Source organism: Babylonia areolata, chromosome 17, assembly GCF_041734735.1.
Source record: "Babylonia areolata isolate BAREFJ2019XMU chromosome 17, ASM4173473v1, whole genome shotgun sequence".
Taxonomy (NCBI): domain Eukaryota; kingdom Metazoa; phylum Mollusca; class Gastropoda; order Neogastropoda; family Buccinidae; genus Babylonia; species Babylonia areolata.
In genome coordinates, this window is record NC_134892.1 from 16,213,766 (window position 1) to 16,241,063 (window position 27,298).

General features: G+C 41.0%; 1 protein-coding gene across 1 annotated transcript; it reads right to left on the minus strand.

Annotated features, from left to right (window-relative positions):
- On the minus strand, nucleotides 1-27,194 carry LOC143291682 (ectopic P granules protein 4-like). Its single transcript, XM_076601693.1, has 12 exons — nucleotides 27,014-27,194; nucleotides 26,420-26,509; nucleotides 21,408-21,616; nucleotides 20,885-20,954; nucleotides 20,038-20,095; nucleotides 18,931-18,996; nucleotides 16,571-16,683; nucleotides 14,102-14,218; nucleotides 11,029-11,143; nucleotides 8,849-8,960; nucleotides 7,335-7,409; nucleotides 1-4,474 (listed from the first exon to the last, which is right to left on the minus strand). Exons 2-12 carry the CDS (start codon nucleotides 26,435-26,437, stop codon nucleotides 4,276-4,278), a joined length of 1,152 nt encoding a protein of 383 aa, XP_076457808.1. The 5' UTR covers nucleotides 26,438-26,509; nucleotides 27,014-27,194; the 3' UTR covers nucleotides 1-4,275.
- Nucleotides 27,195-27,298: the final 104 nt, after the last annotated feature.

Genomic DNA, 27,298 nt, shown 5'->3' on the forward strand with positions numbered 1-27,298 from the left:
TTAATTTTTGTTGTCGACTTTATTCATCTGCAAACAGTCACAATGTAACAAAAATGATCAGTGAAGTAGTTGAAACACCCGAATGCACAGAAATTAAATCAAATCTACAAACCAACCATGCCATTTTACTTGAATCATTTACAACACGACATTCATGAATCCAGTCAAACACCTGATGATGTCCACCATGTCCTGGTTTTTAAGGCTGCCAAGGACAAAGATGATACAGCGAGATAAGGTCATACTGACATATACTCATTCATTTATATCACATACACCACAATGAATGAAATAAAATAAAGAAGAAAAAATGTACATCTTATCAAATATTCATATGCTGTATTCAGATGATGCATGGCACACATGAGACGTTTCCAGAAATACTGATGCCAGCCAGGGCTTTGAAGAGACGCATGAGAACACCATACAAGACACACCCATCAGCTGATGCTGCGAACACAATATACAGGAGGAACAGCCTTTGATGGTTGCTCTCGATACATCTTTGATTTGTGACTTTTCTGGAGGTACCAAAAACTCATGAAAACTATACATAACTGCTGCATGGATTAGAAATGGTGAACAGATCACACTGAAAAAACAACAACACATTTATAAATACAGAAGTCGCAATCAATTAATCAACAGTCCGAGTCACTAAAATGAAATTACAAAGAAACACATGTGTCCAAAGCAAAGCGAATCACGTCTCAAAGTTCCACAACCAAATGACGAGCAATGCAAAGACACTTTTGAATTTTTGTTCCCACCCTTTGTAAACTAAATTCAGTGACCAAACAATCATAATTCTAGTGAAAGATCTACAACCACAAAACCACCACCAAGACGATGAAGTTTGAAAGAACTAAAACCAGTCAATAGAGATGATGGGTGTGGTGAGTTTCCTGAGTTTGATCCCTGGTGCACCTGGTGGGTTTAGGTGGAGAGTTTTCCGATCTCCCAGGTCAACACATGCACACTTGCTAGCGTCTAAACCCCCTTAGTGAATATATGCAAGCAGAAGACCAAATGCTCACGTTAAGGATCCTGTAATCGCTGGCACAATTCAGTGGGTTATGCTTTATGGAAACCAGAACATACCCAGCATGCTCACCCCTGAAAATGGAGTATGGCTGCTTACATGGTGGGGTAATCAACAATATGTTATATACATAAAAAGTTAGATATCTGTGTGTGAAACCTGGCTGAATGACACAGGAAACGAATGATGAGCATTCAAAGGCAGTTCCCAGTCAGCAGCTATGCAGGCAGCGTGTTGTGATTGGGTTTGTAATGTCCCTACAGCTTGGTCTCTGACCAAGGACAGGCACTTGCACTATATTTTGTATTTGTATTTCTCTGTGTGAAATTCGGGCTGCTCTCCACAGTGAGAGCGTGTCGCTACACTACAGCGCCACACCTTTATTTGATATTTTTTCCTGCGTGCAGTTTTATTTGTTTTTCCTATCGAAGTGGATTTTTCTACAGAATTTTGCCAGGAACAACCCTTTTGTTGCCATGGGTTCTTTTACGTGCGCAAAGTGCATGCTGCACACAGGACCTCGGTTTATCATCTCATCCCAATGACTAGCGTCCAGACCACCACTCAAGGTCTAGTGGAGCCGTGATTCGAACCAGCATGCTCAGATTCTCTTGCTTCCAAGGCGGATGCGTTACCTCTAGGCCATCACTCCACTTCTATATAAGTATCCATATCATATCATATATCATATGTTTGTGTACAGAATGAAATATGATTCTCTCTCACACAATCCCACATTCCCCCCTAACACAAACATCTGCACACAGATGCACCTACAAATACTGGTACATCTACATTTGCCGACTCATTTACAAATGAACCCGGATTAAAGAGAAAAACGAAAATAGAAATAAGGGACAAAAAAGCAGCAAGATTTGGTACAACTACAAATTTAATGATACATCAACATCAATAACAGTGTCATTTTATTAATATCATGTTGGAGAGAGACCCATCTTATTTCTTTCAACTGTGAGCAATAAACTAATGCATTGCTCTCTCTCACTCTCTCTCTCTCCACAAAACACACTCCTACTGCACCACTGTCTCCCATGTGTCATCCTCTCTCATTCTCTGAAACCAGACTAAAAAGAAAAGAAAAAACAAAAGCATCCGAGTCACACAACACATATACCACATTCTATGACATGGCATTGCAAAACAACTATGTTACATTTTCTCACACGCGCACACACACACACAGCCTCCACATCTCAAAATACCTATTCCACATTCTGCCAGAATTTTGCCAGGAACAACCCTTTTGTTGCTGTGGGTTCTTTTACGTGCGCTAAGTGCATGCTGCACACGGGACTTCGGTTTATCGTCTCATCCGAATGACTAGCGTCCAGACCACCACTCAAGGTCTAGTGGAGGGGGAGAAAATAGCGGCAGCTAAGCCGTGATTCGAACCAGCACACACACACACACAGCCTCCACATATCAAAACACCTATTCCACGTTCTGCCAATTTGAAAAAAAAAGCCAAATGAACACAAACCTCATCACTACCTTCTGCATTACCATAAAAAGCAGAAGACCAACAGTCACAAAACACCATTGCTACGTTCTGCATTACCATAAAAAGCAGAAGACTAACAGTCACAAAACACCATTGCTACGTTCTGCATTACCATAAAAAGCAGAAGACCAACAGTCATAAAACACCATTGCTACGTTCTGCATTACCATAAAAAGCAGAAGACTAACAGTCACAAAACACCATTGCTACGTTCTGCATTACCATAAAAAGCAGAAGACTAACAGTCATAAAACACCATTGCTACGTTCTGCATTACCATAAAAAACAAGACAAACAGTCATAAAACACCATTGCTACATTCTGCATTACCATAAAAAGCAGGAAACTAACAGTCACAAAACACCATTGCTACGTTCTGCATTACCATAAAAAACAGAAGACTAACAGTCATAAAACACCCTCACTATGTTCTACATTACCATAAAAAGAAGACTAACAGTCACAAAACACCATTGCTACGTTCTGCATTACCATAAAAAGAAGACTAACAGTCATAAAACACCATTGCTACGTTCTGCATTACCATAAAAAACAGAAGACTAACAGTCATAAAACACCATTGCTACGTTCTGCATTACCATAAAAAACAGAAGACTAACAGTCACAAAACACCCTCACTACATTCTGCCGAACAAAAGAAAAGGAAAACCCTTAGTATCACAAAACACCTGAACAGTCTGCCATACAATCCCCCCCTTCCCCCAAATGTAAGTTCACAATACACATAAACATGGTGAAACAGACACAGCCTACGAATCGCAAAACACCTACACCACATTCTGTAACACAGACACACAAAAAGGACTATGAATAGCAAAACACACACACCACATTCTGTAACACAGACACACAAAAAGGACTATGAATAGCAAAACACCTACACCACATTCTGTAAAACAGACACACAAAAAGGACTATGAATAGCAAAACACCTACACCACATTCTGTAAAACAGACACACAAAAAGGACTATGAATAGCAAAACACCTACACCACATTCTGCCTTTCAGACATCAGCAAAAAAAAAAAAAAAAAAAAAAAAAAAAAAAAAAAAAAAAAAAAAAGATAGTAAAACACCCATAAATATATTCTGTCCCTGATACAAATAGCCTCAAGACTGCAGAACATCTATACCACATTTTGTAATTCAGACATTATCATCAAACAAAACTTAAGCCTCAAAACTGCAAAACACCTGTACCAAATTCTGACAGACCAAACAAAGACTCCAAATCACCACCTGTAACACACCACCTGTAACACACCACCTATAACACACCACCTGTAACACACCACCTGTAACACACCACATATAACACATTTTGCCAGACAAAAAAAAAAAAAAGTCTAAGAATAGAAAAACACCTAGACCATTACTGCCAACCATTCAAACATCAAAAAAAAAAGAAAGAAAAAAAAGCCTAAAAACTTCATAACTTATACTACATTCTACACCCACACACAACACCAACAACAAATCCTCAGGCTCGCAAAACACCTACACCACATTCTCCCGTTCAGAAAACAAAATTAAAAAAACAACAACCCAAAACCCCAAAGAATCACAAAACTACATTCAGCCATACAGACCCCTTCCATGCACCCCTCCCCCCTCCAAAAAACAAAAACAAACACAAAGACCAAACCAAACCCCAGGAACGTGACAAACCAACACCCCTATGGCAGGCGACTACCATAGCGACGGCAGCCAGGCCTGGTGGGGCAGGAAGTCGACCAGCACGGTCAGCAGCCCCAGCCACAGCAGCATGGCCACCAAAGCCAAGAGGAACATGATGCACAGCGTGCTCTTCAAGCCCATCTTGAACAGCACACTGAAAAACCACGCCACAACCTTCTCCGTGGGATAGAAAATGTGGGTCTTTCTTCCTCTGTAACAAAACAGAACAAACAGCACGGGGCTCACTACACACAGCACGGGGCTCACTAAGAGCAATGCACCGCTTGGGGGCTCACTAAGAGCAATGCACCACTTGGGGGCTCACTAAGAGCAATGCACCGCTTGGGGGCTCACTAAGAGCAATGCACCACTTGGGGGCTCACTAAGAGCAATGCACCGCTTGGTGGCTCACAAAGAGCAATGCACCGCTTGGTGGCTCACAAAGAGCAATGCACTGCTTGGGGGCTCACTAAGAGCAATGCACCGCTTGGGGGCTCACTAAGAGCAATGCACCACTTGGGGGCTCACTAAGAGCAATGCACCGCACCGCTTGGGGGTTCACTAAGAGCAATGCACCGCTTGGGGGCTCTCTAAGAGCTATGCACCGCTTGGGGGTTCACTAAGAGCTATGCACCGCTTGTGGGCTCACTAACAGCAATGCACGGCTTGGGGGCTCACTTATAGCAATGCACCACTAAGAGCAATGCACCGCACCGCTTGGGGGCTCACTAAGAGCAATGCACCGCACGGCTTGGGGGCTCACTAAGAGCAATGCACCGCACGGCTTGGGGGCTCACTAAGAGCAATGCACCGCTTGGTGGCTCCAGATATAAAAGTGACTGACTTGAGAGTTCTTTCTTTGTCAGCTGATGACATCAAAGCAAAACAAAGGAAAGGAAATTCCGTCTAGTTTGGATGAAATGGGTACAGAAATCGCAAAAAAATGGCGACTGTTCATTTTGTTTAGTAACAGATTTTTCTTTATTCATTTTGACCCAGATTGAGCAAGCTGCATGGAGCATGTTTAAGCAGTAAGCACAGAGGGTTGAAAAGAAGTGAAGGACCACCATGGAAACTTGCACACTTTTCTATTGGGGGGGGGCCTGGTGAAATACTGCTGAACTCTGGGCAAACAGCGGTGTGTGTGTGCAGCCAGTGTGTCCCCACTACAGGCACTCACAGCCAGTGATGCATTCCTGCAAGGGCACTTCCTTTTTTTTTTTTCACAGTGAAAGCCCACAGCTATCATTCATAAACAACCAAAATAATGTTAAGTTTTGGTTGAAACATCAATTTTTGCAAATGTATTTTCCAAGCTGTTCAAGGTAAGTGCCGATGACAGTGAGAGGCCAGTGGTAAACACTTTATGAAACATTCCTGCTTTTATGAAGCGATGAATAACTTTTTGTGTACATCAAATGGATGGCAGTGGTGGATTCTGTACTACTGAAACACTTACATCCAGGGACTGTGGGCCACTTTTAACCTGAGTGCATGTCTCAATACCAAAACAAAGTAAAACAACAGATTTGGTTTTTAAATCACCCAAATGCCAATTGGGAAAACCCAAAGTGCGCGTCTCAATACCAAAATAAAGTAAAAACAAAAGATTTTGTTTTTCTAAATCAACCAAAATGCCAATAAGGAAATCCAGATAATATGGAAATACTCCCATCCATGTATGTGTCTTCCCTTCTGTGTAAAGAATAAAATGCTCCAGTTTAAAAGAAAAATTCAATTCCCCTGATGAAATACGAAAGTGAATAGTTAATTTTGAGGCAAGATGGATGACCTATATTTTCAGTGCAATTGCTTTTTATGACAATCAAAACAGGATGGATGACCTATATTTTTAGTGCAACAGCTTTTTTATTTTTTTATTTTTTATAATCAATTACTGGAGGGCAAGAAGAAGGTTACCTCAATCTATGTAATGTATGGTACCCTTTCCTTTTTGTGTCATTTGCTCACAAGGTGAACATTATCACTATGATAAAACTTCTGTTTGCTAACAAAGACAAATAAAAAGTTTTAAAAGTTATATATAAAAATTCATCAGTGTCTGCGCCAGTATAGTATGATAGTCAGTCGTGTCTGACGATTGATTGATGTGGATACTTCTATAGCGCCTATCCTCGGTCAGGGACCAAGCTCTAAGCGCTTTACATACATGGGGACATTTGCCTGGGTAGAGCCGACTGACGGCTGCCACTGGGCGCTCATCATTCATTTCCTGTGTCATTCAATCAGATTTCAGACGCACACACATACACACTCAGACAGACATGTAACATTTTACGTGTATGACCGGTTTATTTATTTATTTACCCTGCCATGTAGGCAGCCATACTCCGTTTTCGGGGGTGTGCATGCTGGGTATATTCTTGTTTCCATAACTCACCGAAGGCTGACATGGATTACAGGATCTTTAACGTGCGTATTTGATCTTCTGCGTGCGCATACACACGAAGGGGGTTCAGGCACTAGCATGTCTGCACATATGTTGACCTGGGAGATCGGAAAAATCTCCACCCTTTACCCACCAGGTGCACCGAGATTCGAACCCAGGACCCTCAGATTGAAAGTCCAGCGCTTTAACCATTCGGCTATTGCACCCGTCAAACAGCAGACAGCTGTCCTGGTTATCTAGGCCAGTATAGTATGACAGTCAGTCGTGTCTGACAATGACAACAAACAGCAGACAGCTGTCCTAGTTATCTGGGCCAGAATTTTATCTTGGAGGAGAGTGTCTTGCATACGGTAATCCCCAATCTCTCAGCCAAGAGGGTTTTAGGACAGTCAGTGCTGGGATGGTTCCCAACGGCCAACTTGCCCTAAAAGGCTGAGGACAAACAGCCAGTGCAATCTTGCCTCCCACTCTTGAGTCACAGACCTTCACAAGAGACTAAGCTGTAAATGAACACACACTGCAGTGGAGAAACTACTGATCATGCAGCTTTCACCTTGCTCTTGGTTCAACTGTAAGCTTGTGTTTCATAACTGAGGTCTAAACCTGTTATATCACGTGCCATCAAATGATCATTTTATCAAGAAAAGTGAAAGACCCCCACCTTATCTCTCTGGGTTCTGCAGCGTAACTGGCGGACAGGATGAGGGTGGGAAACAGGATGGAATTCAGAGTCACTCTGTAAAAACGAGTTCTTCAAAATAAACACATTAATAAAAATGAATAAGTAAAACAATGTGTAGGCAGACACATTTATTATTACGATTATCACTTATCGCCTATCTCGCAGTCACAATAAATGTTACAATTATCACTGATATAGTGCGGAGACTACCTTCAGTCAAAGACCAAACTGGCAGTCACAATAAACATTACAATTATCACTTATATAGCGCCTATCTCCAGTCAGAGACGAAACTGGCAGTCACAATAAACGTCACAATGATGACTTATATAGTGCCTGCCTTCAGTCAGAGACCAAACTGACAGTCACAATAAACGTTACAATTATCACTTATATAGTGCCTGCCTTCAGTCAGGGAACAAACTGGCAGTCACAATAAATGTTACAATTATCACTTATATAGCGCCTATCTCCAGTCAGGGAACAAACTCTGAGCACTTTACAAGCACAGTCATGTGAACAACAAGCTGCCCAGCTAAGAACAAACTCTGAGCACTTTACAAGCACAGTCATGTGAACAACAAGCTGCCCAGCTAAGAACAAACTCTGAGCACTTTACAAGCACAGTCATGTGAACAACAAGTTGCCCAGCTAAGAACAAACTCTGAGCACTTTACAAGCACAGTCATGTGAACAACAAGCTACCCAGCTAAGTACAGCCGACTGATGGCTGCCTTTCAGCACTCATCATTCAGTCAGGCTTCAGTCACAAGCACAAACACACGTGTCTGTAAGAGTGGGTTTTTTCTTCTGTATTTTTCCACAGACAACCCATGTGGACTGAGTACACGCCTGCACATGGGGACACTGACCATCTCATTTGAACGATTAGCGCCCTGACCACCACTCAAGGTCTATTGGAGGGGGAGAAATTCTGCAGAGTGGGATTCCATCCGGCACACTCGTTTCATCCTGCTTCCCAGGCAGACCCATTACCACCTGGCTACCACTCCACCCACACATCAACATGTCGCCTGATCATCGTCATCACTGTTCCTGTTGTTATCATCATCACAATCATTATTAACACAACTCACTTGATCAAAATCTAATCTTTTTCTTTCACTGAATTTCTGTCCCCTTTTGGAAGACCCCATTCCCCCCCACCCCGGCCCCCCTCACACCCCCACCCCCCTGTCATCCCTCCCTCCTTCTTCTCAATAATTGCCGCTTCATTGAAATTTGTATAAACGTTATGTATTCATAATGCCTTGTTAATATGCGTGTGTGTGTGTGTGTGTGTGTGGTGTGGATGCTTAAGTGTGAGTGTATTACTCTGAGGATGTACATGTTTGTGTGTGAGTGAGTGTGTGCAAATGCGCACGTTTGTGCCTGAAGTTGTGCATACAGGTGTGTGTGTGCATGTGATTGCACGTGCTTGTGTTTGCATGTGTGTGTTGACTGACATATACATATACATAAAATATACTAACCCAAACCAGAAGTTTTCAAAATAAATGATAGCGAAAGCCAGCGGGAGCCCAAAGCCGAAATGGAAGCCAAAGTTTGTCTCAATCAGGTCCAGGCGTTTCTGAACCCCAAACCCTGCAAAAACAGAATCGGTTCCTTTACACATTATAACATGGTTATGACACATGCACAGCAAGCATGTGTCACACTGTTACACATATCCACAAACACACCAACTATTCGTAACACATAACCACATTAACAGTCAATCACTCATAAACACAACCACATGAACTGTCAATCACATGTAACCTCATCAACTGTCAATCACACATAACCACATTAACTGTCAATCACACATGAGCACATCAACTGTAAATCACATATAACCACATCAACTGTCAATCACACATAACTACATCAACTGTCAATCATACATAACCACATGAACTGTAAATCACATATAACCACATCAACTGTAAATCACATAACCACATTAACTGCAAATCACATATAACCACATCAACTGTCAATCACAAATAACCTCATCAACTGTCAATTACACATAACCTCATCAACTGTCAATCATACATAACCACATCAATGTCAATAACATATAACCACATCAACTGTCAATCACACAACCACATCAACTGTCAATCACACATAACCACATTAACTGGCCATCGCTCATAACCAGATTTTTTACATGTGGATGTGATTTTTTATTAAAGAGTGTTTCTTTCATATTTTACTCATGTAATGTGCCTTAAGCATTATTGTATTCAAATGAATGGCGAAAATATAAATAAACTATTATCATTATCATTATTTTGCAGTGCAAACTGGTCACAAACAGTGTGTGCAAAACTGCAGGACAAAGGCAATAGAGGTGTGAGACTTGGAAGTTCTTCAAACGTCTGTCACCGGCTTCACAAAGGTGGATTACAAACACAATGTTTATACTCTGTTCACTTCCATCCCACCCTGTGCCACCCTGTCCCTGTCGCAGCATGACGAGCACAACGGTGATCATCCTTCCCAAGTGAGTAAAAAAAAAGAAGAAAAAAAAAAAGAAGAAGAAAGTTTCCATAACTTTGCAAGCTGTAAGCTTCACCAATGCCACCACACAGAAGCTAATTTCACCCACAAAAATGCACACTTTATGTCAACAATCAGAGCTCTGTAATTCATGTGAGAATCGTTATAATCATGTGCAACAATCTAAGAGGCAGGGCTTGGTTACATGCAATCTTTAGAAGTGTTAACTTTGCTTAGTGGCATGAGCTTTCCTACATCTTTGATAACTCCATAAGACTTTGGAAAAGTCTCAACTCAAAGCAACTTTAGTGCTGCCACGATGGCTCATAAACTCAGCCTTGGACTCCCGGCCCAAGAACCTGCACCAACACTTTTCCCTGGCAACCTTGCTGGGGAAGTTTCTGTTGCTTTTTCCAAGCACTTGAGCAAATGCTTACACTCAAAGCCATACACATGAACATTCACACACACAGACACTCACATACACCTGAATACATCATACCTGCAGACACACAGATGCAAATACTCGCACACACACACAAACACATGCATCTGTGGTAAGCAGTTCAGCTTGCATCGTTGTTTGTTTCACTGTCAGCAGTTATGTACCTTCTTGCCCAAGTATTTCAAAGAGAATAACTATTCTGCAGATGATTTTTGGAAAGCCATTTCTGACGAGGTTCTTATGGTCAAATTTTCACAGGCATTAGTTCATAGCCCTATTTCTACATTCCTTTAATGTACTCCAGAATTGTGTTAATGGTTTTAAGTTATTATTATCATTATTGAATTGTTACTGTTAAATCTAATCACATGCTAATTATACATTTCTAGGCAGTTTTCCACCTTTTCTGTTTTCCTCTACCCCTTCTTTCCCCCCCCCCCCCCCCCCCCCCCCTTTTTTTTCCCCCTTTTTTTTTAAATCGTCTACTGTCACTGATAGTGAAAAGACACAAAACTACAGAACGAACAAGCAGACGGCAAAAGAAAAGAAGGTGATTACAAAGACTCACTCTGCTTACACAGAAGTTTTTACTCCCCCCTCCCCCTCCAAGCCAGCAAACAAGGGAGATAATCCCACCCATGATCATCCACTTGTACTCAAAACACCCCTCCTCTCCTCACCCTCCAAACCAGCAGTAAACAAGGGAGAGAAACCTACCCATGTTCATCCACTTGTACTCAAAGGCATACATGGAGTATGTGATGGCCGTCAGGGAGAGCTCCAGCACGTTGATCCCTTTGATTCTCAACGGGATGAACGTCGACAAATACACCTAAACACAGACAAAAAAACAACAACCAAGCATTACTCAGCAGAGGTCTTTCACAACCACATCAACAGCCCATATGCAAAGAGCAATCTTCCCAGCACGAAGTTTGCTACGGATGAAGAACGTTCCCAGCTCTCTGTAATTAACACAGCCTGTGGAAAATTCTGAACACCCAGCAAACTTGGTGCTGCTCGGATCGCTCATGCAACCCAGTCTGATCAACAAGTATACAGACCCACTAGTGCAGTGCCTGAGCCCCCTCCGTGTGTGTTCACATGCAGAAGATCAAATACCCACACTGAAGATCCTATCAGTGGTTGGCGCATTATACAAATATGAACATACCCTTCAGCATGCATGCCCCGAAAACAGAAACTGCTGCCTAAATCATCCTTATCATCATCATCAGGAAATAAACACATGCTAGGAAACATTTCACACACCCTGGGTGCACAACACAATTACTTACTTAGAAGGGACACCCAGTTATCCAGTTCAGAAAGAGACCAACAATTTTCAAGGCTCTCCAGAAAAGGTTAAATAGACCAGCAGTGAAGTGATGGCCTAGAGGTAACGTGTCCGCCCAGGAAGCGAGAGAATCTAAGCGCAATGGTTCGAATCATGGCTTAGATGCTGATATTTTCTTCCCCTCCAGTGGACTTTGAGTGTGGTCTGGATGCTAGTCATTCAGATGAGATGATAAACCGAGGTCCCATGCGCAGCATGCACTTAGCGCATGTAAAAGAACCCACAGCAACAAAAGGGTTGTTCCAGGCGAAATTCTGTAGAAAAATCCACTTTGATAGGAAAAACAAATAAAACTGCACGCAGGAGAAAAAAAACAACCCAAAAAACGGGTGGCGCTGTAGTATAGCGATGCGCTCTCCCTGGGTAGAGCAGCACGAATTTCACACAGAGATATCTGTTGTGATAAAAAGACGAGAAATACAATACAATACAATACAAGGCATAAATAAGGAAGGAAGAGATGACGGAAAGAAAAGAAAGCCAGAAACAAAGTAAGCCGCAGCAAAGAGGACACATCTGGCACAGACTTTCCAGAAGGTGGGACACTGTCTATACTCAAAAAGCCCTGGCATCAACCCAGAGGCGTCATAACATTAACAACCCATGAATGAACTTGGCACAGAAGTGCACAGTGTGAAGTGTGCAAACATTTAATGAACTTTTAAGCAAGAGAGAGAGAGAGAGACAGAGACAGACAGAGAGAGAGAGAGAGAGAGAGAGAGAGAGTGTATGTGTGTGTGCAACAGCCGAGTGGTTAGAGCACTAGATTTTCAATCTGAGAGACCTGGGTTTGAATCATGGTCACAACACCTCGTGGGTAAAGGTTGGCAATTTTTCCGATCTCCCAGGCAAACACATGTGCAGACCTGCTAGTGCCTGAACCCCCTTCATGTGTATACGCATGTAGAAGAATAAATACAACATTACAGATCCCATAATCCCATGTCTGAGTTTGGTGGCTTATGGAAATAAGAACATACCCAGTATGCACCCCCATGAAAATGTCGTAAGACTGTCAACATGGTTGGGGGAGGGGTGGGGGGGATGGTCCTTCACATGAAAACCCACTGGTGTATAGGAGGGAATGTGAGAGTCACAGCCTACAGATGAAGAAGTAGGATTTCCTTTAAATGCCTTGCGTACAAAATATTGCAAAAACACATAGTGTTTATGCGGAATAGAAGTAAATGTCTATCATATTCGAGTATACAAGAATAAGCCTACTCGTCTTTAAAAAGTGCACTGACAAGTTTCCACAGAACATTTATTTATCTTTAGAAGATGTTTTGAATAATTATCTATCACTCCGACAATTTTCTGAATGTTTGAATCAAAGTCCAGATGGTATCTACCTATGATTGATTACGTTTGTTATAATAAGCATGCTTTATCCTGCGATAGGAATGATTTAACTCTCAATCAGTCCAATCCTTTGCAGCTCTTCCTTTTAACCTCTGACGCTTTTTATGTCTCCTTCCCGGTCTCCGTCATCCGACCATCTCTTTTCATCACTCCCTACCCCAACGCGCACGCATACACATACTACCCCCCCCCCCTCAACGTCCCCTCCCCCCCAGCATCTAATATCACTTAACAGTAAAAAAAATGTTAAACAAAAGAAAGAAAAGAAAAAGGAGAAGCAGAAGATGATGACGCCTGCCCTACACCTGGACCCAAAAGACCATGGCAGGTGACCATACACATGTAAAGATCATGGTTCACAGTCCCACCGCTTACAGCCATCAAGGCAGTGAATTCACATCCACTGTGTCCAGGGTTCAGCACAGAAAGAGGGAGGGTGGAGGGGGGTGCACAGTCCCCTCTCTTTCTGCCCTTTCAACCTCCCCAACCAAAGTCAGCTCCCCAGCCCTAACTTCACACAGAGAAATCCGCTGTCACAAAAATAACTATTACAATCCAATCCAATCCAATGAAGAAGAATGAAATAAATAGACACACAAAGAAGTAAACCACAGACAGAAAAGGAAAAAAGAAAAAAAAGAATTTATGTAGCACTGAATCTTGTGCAGAGATAAATCAAAGCGCTTTCACACCAGTCAGTCACACACATGCATAACTCTAGACTGAAAAAGAAAAGAAAAAAAGGGGAGTGAACCCCAGACAAAACGGACACAAGGGAGTGAAGCACAGACGAAACAGACACACAAGGGAGTGAACTACAGACAGATGAAACAGACACACAAGGGAGTGAACTACAGACAGACGAAACAGACACACAAGGGAGTGAACTACAGACAGATGAAACAGACACACAAGGGAGTGAACTAGAGACAAACGACACAGACACACAAGGGAGTGAACCCCAGACAAAACAGACACACAAGGGAGTGAACTACAGACAGATGAAACAGACACACAAGGGAGTGAACTAGAGACAGACGAAACAGACACACAAGGGAGTGAAGCATTGACCTGGATGAAGAAGAAGATCTGGAAGGTGATGGTGTACACCACGTCTGATATGAACAGCGCCAAACCCGTCTGCACCGGCTTCCCCATCGTCTTCTTGTACACCAGACTGGACAGGTCCTGAGAACAACCAACCAGAAAACACACATGGGTGCCCTGACTTTATGCCGAGAGTGCTGGATTCTCACCAACGTTCCCTGAGTTCGAATCCCCGGTTTTAGCACTCCAGATGGGTTAAGGGTGGAGATTTTTTTCCCAATCTTCCAGGTCAGCTTATATGCAGAAATGCTAGTGCCTGAACAACCTCTCTGTGTGTATATATGCATGCAGGTGATCAAATATGCATGCCAAAGATCCTGTAACCCATGTCAGTGTTTGGCAGGTTTTAGAAACAAGAACATACCCAGCATGCACACCACTGAAAACGGAGTATGGATGCCTACATGACAAAGGTTAAAAAACAAAGTCATACAAGTAAAAAAAAAACAACAACAAAAAACCCCACTTGTAGATATGACTGAACATGGGAGTTGCAGACCACAAACGCAGAAGTATACAATAATGGTGCAAACTGTAGCTGACTCAGTGCTGGTTTGTTTTTTATACAAAAGGGCAGAAATTCACCGTTCAAAATGTGTAAAAATAAAGTCCAACTCAACTGAAGCAGCGTTAACTCACTCGCTGCCATTGTCCACATATGCGGATGTCATCAGACAAAGCGTTGGATGCCAATGTCCGCATATGCGGATTTGGATTTTGAAAAGTCGCGCTGTTGGAGTGACATGTCGGATACGAAACTCAAAAGCAGAACTGATTCTTAAGTTATCTCCGGCCAACTTTTCATTCATACACACTGCATGTGTGCAGTGACACGCTCATTAGCAGACGACAACGAAGCACACCTCGGTCAGCTCTGCAAGTTGTTTGACAAGATGGCGTCACGTTGAAGTGTTCGACACGGTATGAGAGGTCAAACGCAACACAGCCTTGAAGCCACTTTGGAAATGATCCAAACTGAAGGCTCCGATGTTGAAGGAGATAATGTTGGTTCTTCGGACAGTGATTTTGAACCATATCCCGATGAACTAGAAATAGATTCGGTCGCTGAAGAGGGTGTTTACAGTGGAGAGGAAAGCGAGTCCTGACCATGTGCCAGCTGACCGACACTGACAACGAAATCACTGAGGAAACGGACGACTTTGCTGGTGTTTTTACCAGTGATTGGACTGAAGATGGTGAGTGTGTATGTATTATATATATATATATATATATATATATATATATGTATATATGTATGTATGTATGTGTGTGTGTGTGTGTGAGAAAGAAAACAATGTCACATGCTCAGGTGTACAACTGTGTGTGTGTGTGTGTGTGTGTGTGTGTGTGTGTGTGTGTGTATGTGTGTGATTGCATGCATATGTTTACTTATTTTCTGTTTTACTTGTTTATTTGTGGAACAAGGTGCTGTAGAAATGACAGTAATAGTACAAATACTGATGATACTGTCATTATTGTTTGTAATATTGTAAAAAAAAAAAAAAAAAAAATTTTTTAATCTAAAGTGGTTTTCTTTGACTACATGTAAAAAAACGTACCACATTATGCTTCCATTCACATAAATATGTAGAATAAACAAGGGAATAAGCAAACAAATAATTTAAACAACAATAAGAAGAAAGAGTCAGACCTGCATGATCATTTGTGTGTGTGTGTATGGTTGCAGGGCATGTTGCTGTGCTGAAGTGGCAGGACAAAAAACCAGTTCATGTGCTGACAACAGTCATGCTGCCAACTACCATGGTCAGTGTGACAACACAGCACCGTCCTGAAAGACAGAAGCCAGCTGCAGTACAAGACTACATCACCAACATGGCTGGAGTGGATATGAGTGACCAGCTACTGCAAGTGCAAGGTCTGTGAAGACCTGTTCAAGCACCACAACACACCAAAACACCAAACTGCCAACTGGTGTCCAAAATGTGGAGTTCCACTGTGTGTGAAGCTGTGCCCAGGACTCAACATCACCTGCCATGAGCTTTTTCACTCCAGACAAGACTATTGTCAGTGATAATACATCAGGTTTTTGTGTACAGTGAACTCCCTTTTTTATGTAGAGACAATATTATTTTCTTTTTCAACTACTAACCCAGGTGTGGCTGTGTTTCGGGGACTTGGAATGAGTGATGTGGGAGGAATGTCACTGACACAAAACAGGACAGCAAAACAAAAGGAAATTTTCTATCTAAAATTACGTTTAAGTAACATACTTACCGTGACCCACTAGTGCAGACTCCGGCAGGGGTCTGGCAGGGGTCTAACATTCCTGTACTGTGCAAACTACTATCCGCCTATGTGGAGAAAACGAAAGTAGCTATGGCTGATAACCTCCCGGCAAAATTTTAAAAGTACTGCCTTACAGACTGTGAAACACGGTGTTCACACTGCCGGTGGGACAGACACAGAGCTTACGTTCATCCAGAAGATGTTGGAGACCTTGCTGATCAGCATGATGGGGATCATCCAGGCAATCAACATCAGCCTGCTCACCATCATCTCCAGTGCTGGGTTCTTCGCCAGTTGGTCTGCCACAACCACAAACAATGATAATAATAATACTGATAGAGATTTTTATATATATATATATATATATATATTGTGCTAAAAGACAACAGAAGATTCAGATCTCACAACATGCTCATGATACCCCACTTGTTCAAAAAGGGCCCTGGTGGAGTCACTTTCCATTATTCCAGAAATCCATCAGCATATATATATATCTACACCAATGGAAAACCATTTACAGTCATGTTCATACACATCAAGCATGTTTGTGTGTCAAGCCAAGATTTTATTTTATGATGGTAAACTGAATAAGCAACAATTGCTTTTTTACATCAAGCCATCAATATGTGTGTGTATGTGTGTGTGTGTGTGTGTGTGCGTGTTTGCCAGCATGCAATAGAAAACAAAAAAAACAACACAAGCCTCCTATGCTGCTTTTAAAAAACTTAATTTGTAAACATGTATGCAAATGGTGTTACATCTAAATCTATCTACTAAAACTGAAGGCGCCTAAAGATAAAACACCTGGCTTTTTATAGCTTTGAACAAAACATGTATGCAAATGGTGTTACATCTAAATCTATCTACTAAAACTAAAGGCACATAAAGATAAAACACCTGGCTTTTTATAGCTTTGAACAAAACATGTATGCAAATGGTGTTACATCTAAATCTATCTACTAAAACTGAAGGCGCATAAAGATAAAACACCTGGCTTTTTATAGCTTTGAACAGCCTTCCAAGTCAATCAAGGAAAACAAGCTGCAAGAAAACAGGATGCAGACCATGTGTCAATGAAAGCGTGCGTGCAAGTGTGTGCATACATGTGCGCAGAAGAGAACACAAACAAGTATTGAACAAAACATTACTTCTTTGGTCAGTATAGTGTCTGCACACCACTGTATTCAAATGAGAAGTTATACTTTAATTTTCATCACACAGCAAAGGTCTAAAGAATTTAAATGGCTGTGACCGGCTAAAGTTATGATTTTCACTTGAAAACAGAGTCAGGTTTTAAGCTACATCCCCAAAATATATGGCTTTGGATGGCCCTGTGTCTGTACAAATTTTTTTTTCACCAATAAACAAAGAAGTAAACAAAAATAAAATCAGGGTCTCCCAAGACCCATGGTTCCTCTTTTGTGAGTATATGGCACGACATATGGCACAGGTCAATAACGGGAGATCTGTCTCTTTTTGACAGTATTTCCCACTGTGCCATGCATGTCAGTAATTCAGGGTTCACACAGGTTTTTAATCATAAAACATAACAAGAGAGGCAAGGCCTTCAAGACTCACATGTGATGAGCACTTTATCCAACAAAGGAACCATGAGAAAAAAATAAAAAAGGAGAATAAAAGTTTAAAATGGGTTCTGTATTAAATATTATTAAGCTTGAAAAAAAAAGGTACTGGAGCCGGACTGAACCATTTTTGTTTAGTTCAGAAGCAAGAAGACTTACCACAGCCAAACCGCATCTCACAATATATAAGCATACCAAATTAATGATTAAACTCGTGTTTTCTTTGACAAGTGTATGCTACTGAAACTATCTCACAATATATCAGCATTCCAAATTAATGATTAAACTCATGTTTTCTTTGACAAGTGTATGCTACTGAAACTGAACATTGCCATATCGTAAACCGCAGAGTAGGGAAGACAATAATTATACTATCAGAGTTTGTGTTTGTTTGCCTTATTACTTTCTCACTTTCTTTCTCTCTCTCTCTCTCACTCTGCAGTCTTATGTCAACATTTTGATTTAAACAATATGATTGAAAACAAATTTTACACATACAAGTTTCTAACAACACATTTACACACACATTTAACTACTGCATACATTACATGCTGTGGAATGTGGCCATAACTTACTAATAATTGTTCTTAGTTTGAATAATCTCTGCACATACTGCAGTTCAGTGAGGCACTGTATAAATTTATGCACCACTGAGCCACACACTCACTGAACCGGGTGTCAAGCCAGTCATACACATCAAACCACAGAATGTAGTCCTAAGTCTCACACAAGCGCCGTCACTAGAGGATAAAAATAACATGCCACACAGCTCACAGCACAGCCTCTCCCCGCCGAGAGTGCTTGTGCACCCATCTGTGTCTACCCAGACAGTATTTCTTTTCCTGGTCAGCCCAACGTCTCAACCGAGGAATAAATGCAGGACCAGTTTGATCTGCAGCCGTCTGCTTCACAAGTCACTGCCTACAACCTGCTTACACACTCTCGTCCAATCGCCAAACTCACATGCCGGCCAGTCAGCATTAGAAGACACCATCCAACCAGCAAACAGGGATAGGAGCCAAAGAACACCTGGATAAAAACAGATGTCTTTCGTCAACAACACCATCTCACTGAGACTGAATTTCATGACATGCCATCAATTTGCTAGTTAATTCAGTATCTACTTTAAAATGTTCATATGCAGTAAACACGTCAATGATGTGGTTAGTGTCATTCAATGTATTATGTCCAGAATCAGAATATGCATTTCTTTTCTTTTAACTGAGAATGTCATGCTGTCTTCAAACCCAAACCAATGTTCAGGCAACTAATCAGCTACAGCCCAGAGCCTCAGTGAAATAAAATGTTCATGATCAAAGAATACAGCTTAATCCGGAAGACTTCCAACCTATCACTGGTATGATTAGAAAGATTTTAATTCTCTCTGTTTAATCCAAACTTGATATTGGTACAGAATTTTCTGAGAAAATGAACTGGTTAATGTTTACCACAGCAAACACACACACACACACATACAACCAAACACCAGAATTTGACACAGACTCACTTTGTTTTCACAAGTGAGTCAAAAACTATTTAAAACCCCAAAGGTATGAAATAAAACCATTGTGCCAAGAACTTGACTGAAAGCACAGTATTTTGAGCACTGGATTATGTCTCTTGAATGAATCATTGCCTGTTACACAAATAAAGTGATTTCTGTCAGGAAAATTCTTTACAGATTTAAGCAAAAAACAACAACAAAAAACCCAAACAAAAACAACAACAAAAAACAACAACAACAACAACAACACACACACACACAAACAAGAAATAATTTCCTTTTAATACAAATTAAGGTGAAACATTTTGTTGCTGTGCTTTATGATAAAATCACCAAAAGAAACATTATATTTTTTTTTCAGCAAAAATAAAGCAAAATCAAGAGTTTTACACACTTTGGTAATTTTTTTTCTTTTCTTTTTTTTTTTGAAGACTTTCAAGGACTTGAATAATGCATGTGACTTCTTTTTATATACATTTATAAAAAAAAAAAACTTAAAAACTAGTATAAGCCCTGGTAAAAGATAGTGAGGAATAGTGCTACATGCACGACGACGATAGACCTACCACCACAGACCCAGTTCAGCGCAGGAACAATCACGGTGTGCATGCCCAACAACATCAACTGCAACAGAAAAAGGCAATGGTCCATATATAATCTGACAATAAGCATGCTATTTCCAACATGCCCAACAACATCAACTGCAACAGAAAAAGGCAATGGTCCATATATAATCTGACAATAAGCATGCTATTTCCAGCTGCATTTTGTTCGTTTTCCTTTCTGGGTGTCATTCTGTATAGGTGGAAATAGTCTTTTTTAATGCATAAAAATTATCATTTCATTTTAGAATGCCTGAAGTCATCTCATTCAAAATAGTTGGGAAAAAAGCACAGATTCAGAATTTATGTTCATTTCCATAATAAAAAGTTTACTTTCTTTCTGTACCTCTCGAGTTTTTGTGCTAGAATTTTTTTTTAAATGAATTACCTCTGAATCTTCAAAATTCCCTAGCAAGGGGATAGCACTTAAAAAAAGAAAAGAAAAAGGCGGCATTGAACAGGTTAAATGCGAAATCTCATTTTAAACGTTTCCAATGAAATATCAAATTAAATGTTCCCAAATGTCGTCCATTTGTGAATGGACCTACAAGTGAGTCTTTGTGAGCACAACTGGAACATCAATAAGCACTGGAGATTGCATGAGTGTGTGTGTGTGTATGTGTGTGTGTGTGTGTGTGTGTGTGTGTGCATACACATATGTGCAAGGGTGTCCTAGCATGTGCGCATATGCATGGTGTGTACACATGCACAGAGAGGAGGAAGGAGCAAGAGATAGGAAGAGAGAGAGGGGGGGACAGAGGTGGGGTGGGAGGGTCAGACTTGTAAGCTCAGTTTCAAACACACAACTTACAACACTGAAAAAGAAGTTGGACTTGATCATCATCCACAAGGTGCCCCGAACTGTCTTGATTTCCTGCTTTCTGTAAAATGGAACAGAGGCTGCATTCAAGGAAGAGGTCGTACTCATCAACACTCACCCACAGTTACACTCTCACATTAAGTGCGCTCTCAATGAAATGTTAAAGGTTGAAGAGTTAAATATCCCGTCACTCATCCTTGAAAAGGTCTGTACTGACTGTTGATTTGGATTGTTGTTTTCCTGATTTCTGTACATTATTGCATTTTGTTGTTTTTTTTAGTTTCTTGTTCAAACACATACACACACACACTTTATTTAAAAAATCAAAAGATGCACTTGGGTAACACCTCTTCAAGTCCTCATTTCTTCCTTGAAAAATGTCTATACTGACCTATAATTTGGAATTTTTTCCTTTGTTTTCATTATCGCAGTTTATTATCAGTTTCATGTTCAGACACACACACACACACACACCCACACACGTTAAAAAAAAAAAAATCAAAAGATTATGCACTTGGGTGGCTCCTCCCGAAGTCCTAGTTTCCTCCTTTTTTCCGCTCGTCGTTTGGCAAGCTCTGTTAGTGGTGCCGGCTCTTGTGGGGGCGCCTCCTGTTCCTCTTCTTCATTATCAATCAGCTGTCTGACGACGCTGATGTTGCAACTCACGCCTTTCGTAAAGTTGAAGCAGAAGGCCTCAAATTCCCCAGCCATTCCTGATATCATCTGTAGCAAGGCAGACAAAAGGACAGATTAAATACATTTTTTTCCCCTTCCAACATTAAAATGTGCATTTTATTGGTCCTACTCACATTTATTGAAATAACTGCTGTAAATACATTTTTTTTGTTGTATGCATGCATACTTGTGCATGTGTGCATGTGTTTTATCTTCAGTTTAACGTCTATTCACTATAAGTGTTTTTAGACGGTGTGTGTGTGTGTGTGTGTGTGTGTGTGTGTGTTTTCTTCAGTTTAACACTATAAGTGTTTTTAGACGGAAAGGAGTAAAGTGGTGTATAAAGGAAAGGGAATGCATGTGAATATTAGTGTGTGTGTGTGTGTGTGTGTGTGTGTGCGCGCGCGCGCACACGTGTGCGTGCATGTGTTTTGTATGAGTGTGTGTGTTTTACTTTTTGTTCAAATAAAACTTTGATGCATTTGATGATTTAGTTGGTCACTTAATCAGTTATAATCATTTATCATTAGTTGCAAATGTGATGTTGTGTATGTGTGTGTGTGTGTGTGTGTGTGTGTGTGTGTGTGTGTGTGTGTGTGTCCATTCATGTTTGTGTGATCAACCTGAACAGTCAGTTCACTTCATAAGTTCATTTGGATCAGATCACAAATAACAAACAAGACTGGAAAACCTCTCCCTTAGGATATATACATATTATATTTATATATATATGCTGCAAGAAGCTTCCATCTTATCTGGCAAAAGTTTTCCTGCCCCAAAGAATTCGAAACAAGATCATAATTATTACCACAATCTGATTTTTCTCCTGCATTTGTGGGCTGCAACTCTAATGTTCACCTGCATGCATACATGTATAAGACCACTTTCATCCTGCTGCTGAAACAACCACATACCAATCCTGGGAGCGTACATGCTGGAAAAGGTCTTTTTTCCCACTGGTTATACATGTATGTAAAAGCCTACATGTACATTGCATGCAAGTGAACATGAATTGCAGCCTTCAGATGCAGAAATAAAGAAATAGGTCTGCTCAGTGACACAGTCTGTTTTACACCAAAAGACACTGTCCAGACAGTCTTAAATAAACACAATTTGTGTTTGCACATTTCTTCCAGTTCCACCATTGTGGCTGTTCTTCACTCAGTCTCTGAAAAACCGTTTTGAAACAAATCACTTGATAAGCAATGTCTTTCTTCCTTTTAATTTGTAATGTGCAAAGTAATAATGACTGTCCCTGGGTTTCAAGCAAGATGTGACTGTGTAGCTATTTAAAACACGGATTTAACTAAAACACTTGCATACATGTACTTCTATTCTCTCAAGATTGGATTACTGCAATTCTCTTTTGGCCAGCCTTACCAAATATCTGTTAGACTTTAAGTTCAATGATTTCGTAATAATGCTGCCAGAGTGAGACTCATTAGCAGACCTTCTAAGTATGACGATGTTTCTCATCTCCTTCAGTCTCTCTACTGGTTGCCTGTTTCTGATCAAACAGACAACATAGTATAAACTATCCACTCTGACTTTTTCTGCAGTCAGTGGGTCTGGTCTCCAGTATCTTTCTGAACTCTTCCATATCTATGCTCCATCTCGCCAATTCCATTCTTCCTCCGATACTCAACGTCTCAGGAAACCTCACATCAGAAGTAGGACCAACAGACTCACATAATTTTCTTTTCAGTTGCCAAAAACATGGAACAAGCTCCCTGATAACCTCTGACATTCTGACTCCCTCACCTCTTTCAAATCTGGTCTCAAAACTCACCTCTTCCCTCAATAATACGTTTCGTTGTGTCAGGTCCACTCCTTTGCATGTGGTGTGCTTGACTATGTGTGTGTACTTAATGTATGTGTACAAATATGAATGTGTGTGTGTTCATATATTTGCTCACGTGTGTGTGTGTGTGTGTGTGTGTGTGTGCGTGTGTGTGCGTGCGTGCGTGTTTGCATGTGCTTGTGTGTGTGTATATGTGCATGTGTTTGGAGGGCAGCTGCTATGTACATATGTGTGTTTGAATATGTTTAAATGTATATGTGTGTGTGTGTGTGTGTATGCGAGCGCGTGCCTGCGTGTGCAGTTTGCTCTTTATATTTGGTACGTATACATAACATTGTTGTAATGTAAAAAAAAAAAAGAAAAAAAATAGAAGAATTTTTTAAAGCACCTAGAGCAGATTTCTGGATAGTGCGCAATATAATATATATCTTAAAGCATCCATTATTGTTATTATTGTTATCATTATCATTACCCATGCACATGGGGGTGACATAGCAAATAAACAAATTAAACTTGAACTTGAACTTGAACTGGATCAGACGTTTTAGGCCTGGAAGGCCTGTTCGTCGTTCAACTGGATACAGTATACCAGCATGCGTGGCCTAATGACAGCATACTGGATCATATATGCTTGGAGAGTTGGCCCAGTGAGCGTCTAACCTAGTCTTGAAGGATAACATGGTTGGGGCAGTCACAACACTATCTGGCAAACCATTCCATATATTAACGACTCGCTCTGTAAAGAAGGAGCTACGCACTTTCAACCTGCAATGTGATTTACTTAACATTAAACTGTTGCCTCTTCTGTCTCTACTTACTGCAGGTGAAAGTTCGGGATTGTTGGTCTTGTAGATTCTGTTTATGTATTTGTAGCAATTGATCATATCACCCCGCTGCCTCCTGTGCTTGGGTAACTTAAGCAAGCGAGTCTTTCATGATACGGCTTGTTCTTCAGATGACCAATCAGTTTCGTTGCCCGTCGCTGGACGTCCTCCACCTCTCTGCACAATGTTTTTGACTGTGGGTTCCAGACCGAATGCCCATACTCCAAAATGGGTCTAACCAGGGATTTGAACAACTGTATAAACAGCTCTTCAGATAGGTAATCGAAGGAATGCCTGATTATACCAACCATCTTGTTAGCCTTTGCAGTAACTGTTGCCACATGCGTTTTAAAGTTCAGCTTGTTGTCAATAATTATAGTTTTTTATATACACTCCCAAGTCTTTCACCACGTCACTCTCAGCAAGTGCCAGGTTGTATTCCATCCCGTTGTTGTCTTTCCCTTTCATGCAGTAGATCGCTTCTGATTTGCAGTTTCCTAGCTTCATTACAGTGCATTTTTCTGGATGGAAGTGTAGGAGCCACTCTCTAGACCACTGATGCAGGTTGTCTAGGTCATCTTGGACTTGTGAAGCACCTACTTGGTCACTCTGTGTGAACAACTTTGTGTCGTCGGCAAACAATTTCACATTACTCTTCACTCTACTAGGAAGGTCGTTGATGTACAACAGGAACAGCAGGGGTCCTAGAACACTACCTTGTGGAATACCGCTTGTGACGTCTGCCTGCTGTGATGTTGCCCCATTCACAACCACCCTCTGCTTCCTTTGAGACAGAAAGTCCTGGATCCAGAGTAATGCCCTGCCTGATACTCCATGTGCATGAATCTTAGAGACAAGTCAAACGCTTTCTGGTAATCCATATAAATAGCATCAATGGAGCCACCTCTGTCTAGAGCTCTTGTCCAGCTGTCCAATATGTCCAACAATTGCGTAGCACACGAGCGTCCCTGAACAAAGCCATGTTGTTCTACATTGACCAGGTTGTTGGTCTTGAGATGGTCTATTAGCTGATCCCTTACCAATGTCTCAAGGACTTTACAGATAATGCATGTGAGACTCACAGGTCTGTAGTTGTTTGCCAAGATCTTACTTCCCTTCTTAAAAATAGGAGTCACAAATGCTTCTTTCCATTCCTCTGGAAGCTTTCCTTCTTCCATTGATTTCTGGAACAGTGTCGCAATTGGAACTGCTAGGGCCTCCGCTGCTTCTGACAGAAGAAGGGGACTCATGCCCTCTGGGCCTGGGGCTTTTCCTGTCTTCAGGTTCTTGAGAAGTTTTTCGGCTTGCTCAACAGAAATGGTTATCCCAGTAAGTTCTGCCTCATATGTATAATGGGAGGGGGTGGGGTGTGTGTGTGTGGGGGGGTGGGGGGCGTGGGGGGGTGGGGTGGGGGGTGGTTAAGGCAATTCATCGCCTCCCTCGACTGTAAATACACTCTGGAAAAACAGATTTAGTACTTCTGCTTTTTCGCTATCTGATGAGGTCTTTGATCCATCATTTTTCAATAAATCAGCAATTCCAGTTCTTGATTTTGTTTTTTTGCCAACATATGACCAGAATGCCTTCGGATTCTTCTTTGCTTGTAATGCAACCTCTTTCTCAAGTCTCTTTTTCGCCTTACGGCAGGCATTATGTGCTTGATTTCTAGGTCTAATGTATTCCAGATAGCTCTGACCATCTCTTGTTACTTCAAGTAAAAGGTCCCACAGCCTTTTATGGTCATCAAAGCAGTGAACTTAGTTAATATTCAATGTGTCTTGGGTATAGGATAAGAAGGCAAAAGCCCAATCCTCTCCTCCCACCATTTTTACCTTAACCAAGCTGTATGGAGCGAAAAAATTGGAATATAAAGCTTTCAGAAGGACACCGCACTATGCTGAAACAGGGCCTTGAACTCTGATCACTGGATCAGGAGTCTGATGCTTAATCAACACACCAACACAAAGAAATATATACCTTTTGACAAAATAAGCGTCTTGCTCAATAACTGAATAAGATTGGACTCCCCCCCCCACCCCCCATTATATATCAACATGTATTAATATACTCCTGATTTAAACAGAACATCAAATGATCAATGGAATCATTTACAAGTGTGTGTGTGGCGGGTAGGGGGTGAAAATTGTGTGTGTGTGTGTGTGTGTGTGTGTGTGTGTGTGTGTGTGTGTGGATATGGACATGAATACTGTATTCTTCCTAACTTACTTTCAAGACAGAGTTCATGATGATTCTAACCCAGTCAGTCTGTGTACCCTCGTCTCTTCCAGTCACAAGCTTTGACCGAGAGGACAAAACCTGAAAAACAATATTTGATAACATTAACAGACTGGTTTTCGCTCTCAAATTGCCAACCATTTCCAAATCAATCTGATCTTTTCAACGAACCTTAAATTAATGATCTAATATAATGACACGACATCTTTGACATCATGGCTGTTATTGTAATAAGCGCAAGTGGAATCGTTTTGAAAGGGCAAAAACTCAGCCATGACATCTGTCACTAAAGTGAGACAAAAGCGACTAACACGATTTGAGTTTATTTTTCTCTTTGCAACTTAAATCACTTGACATGATCTTAACTTTCTTAAAGCAATCTTAGCAATGACAAGCAGCATCTGTACTTTAATTTTTTTTTCCATGCCCTTTCTCTCACTGAGACACTGACTGAAATCCACCTTCTTAACTTTTGTCATGGGTATCACTTCCGAACACTTCAGCTCAGTCTGTTGATAAGATATATTCAGTTTTAACTTTGATTCATGTTCCAGTGCACCTATTAAATTATATGAATCATCAAACCTTTTCATCCAGGAATCACATCGGGCAAAAATGAAATCACTCTAATTCTTTCCGACGATAGAAAGGGTCGCCTACTTCTTTGTGCGTTTGTGAACGCTGTTACTTTCGATTATGTCATCGTGCAACTTTTCGAAGAAACCAGGATTTTATTTTCGTTGTCTTTCCGGATTGATTATGCCTGGATATCATTTCAAAAGCAAGATAAAACATCTTGTTTCTGATTGTTTTTATTTCAAGCCTTTGCATTTAAAAAAAATATAAATAAATTGAAATCACGCAGAAGTT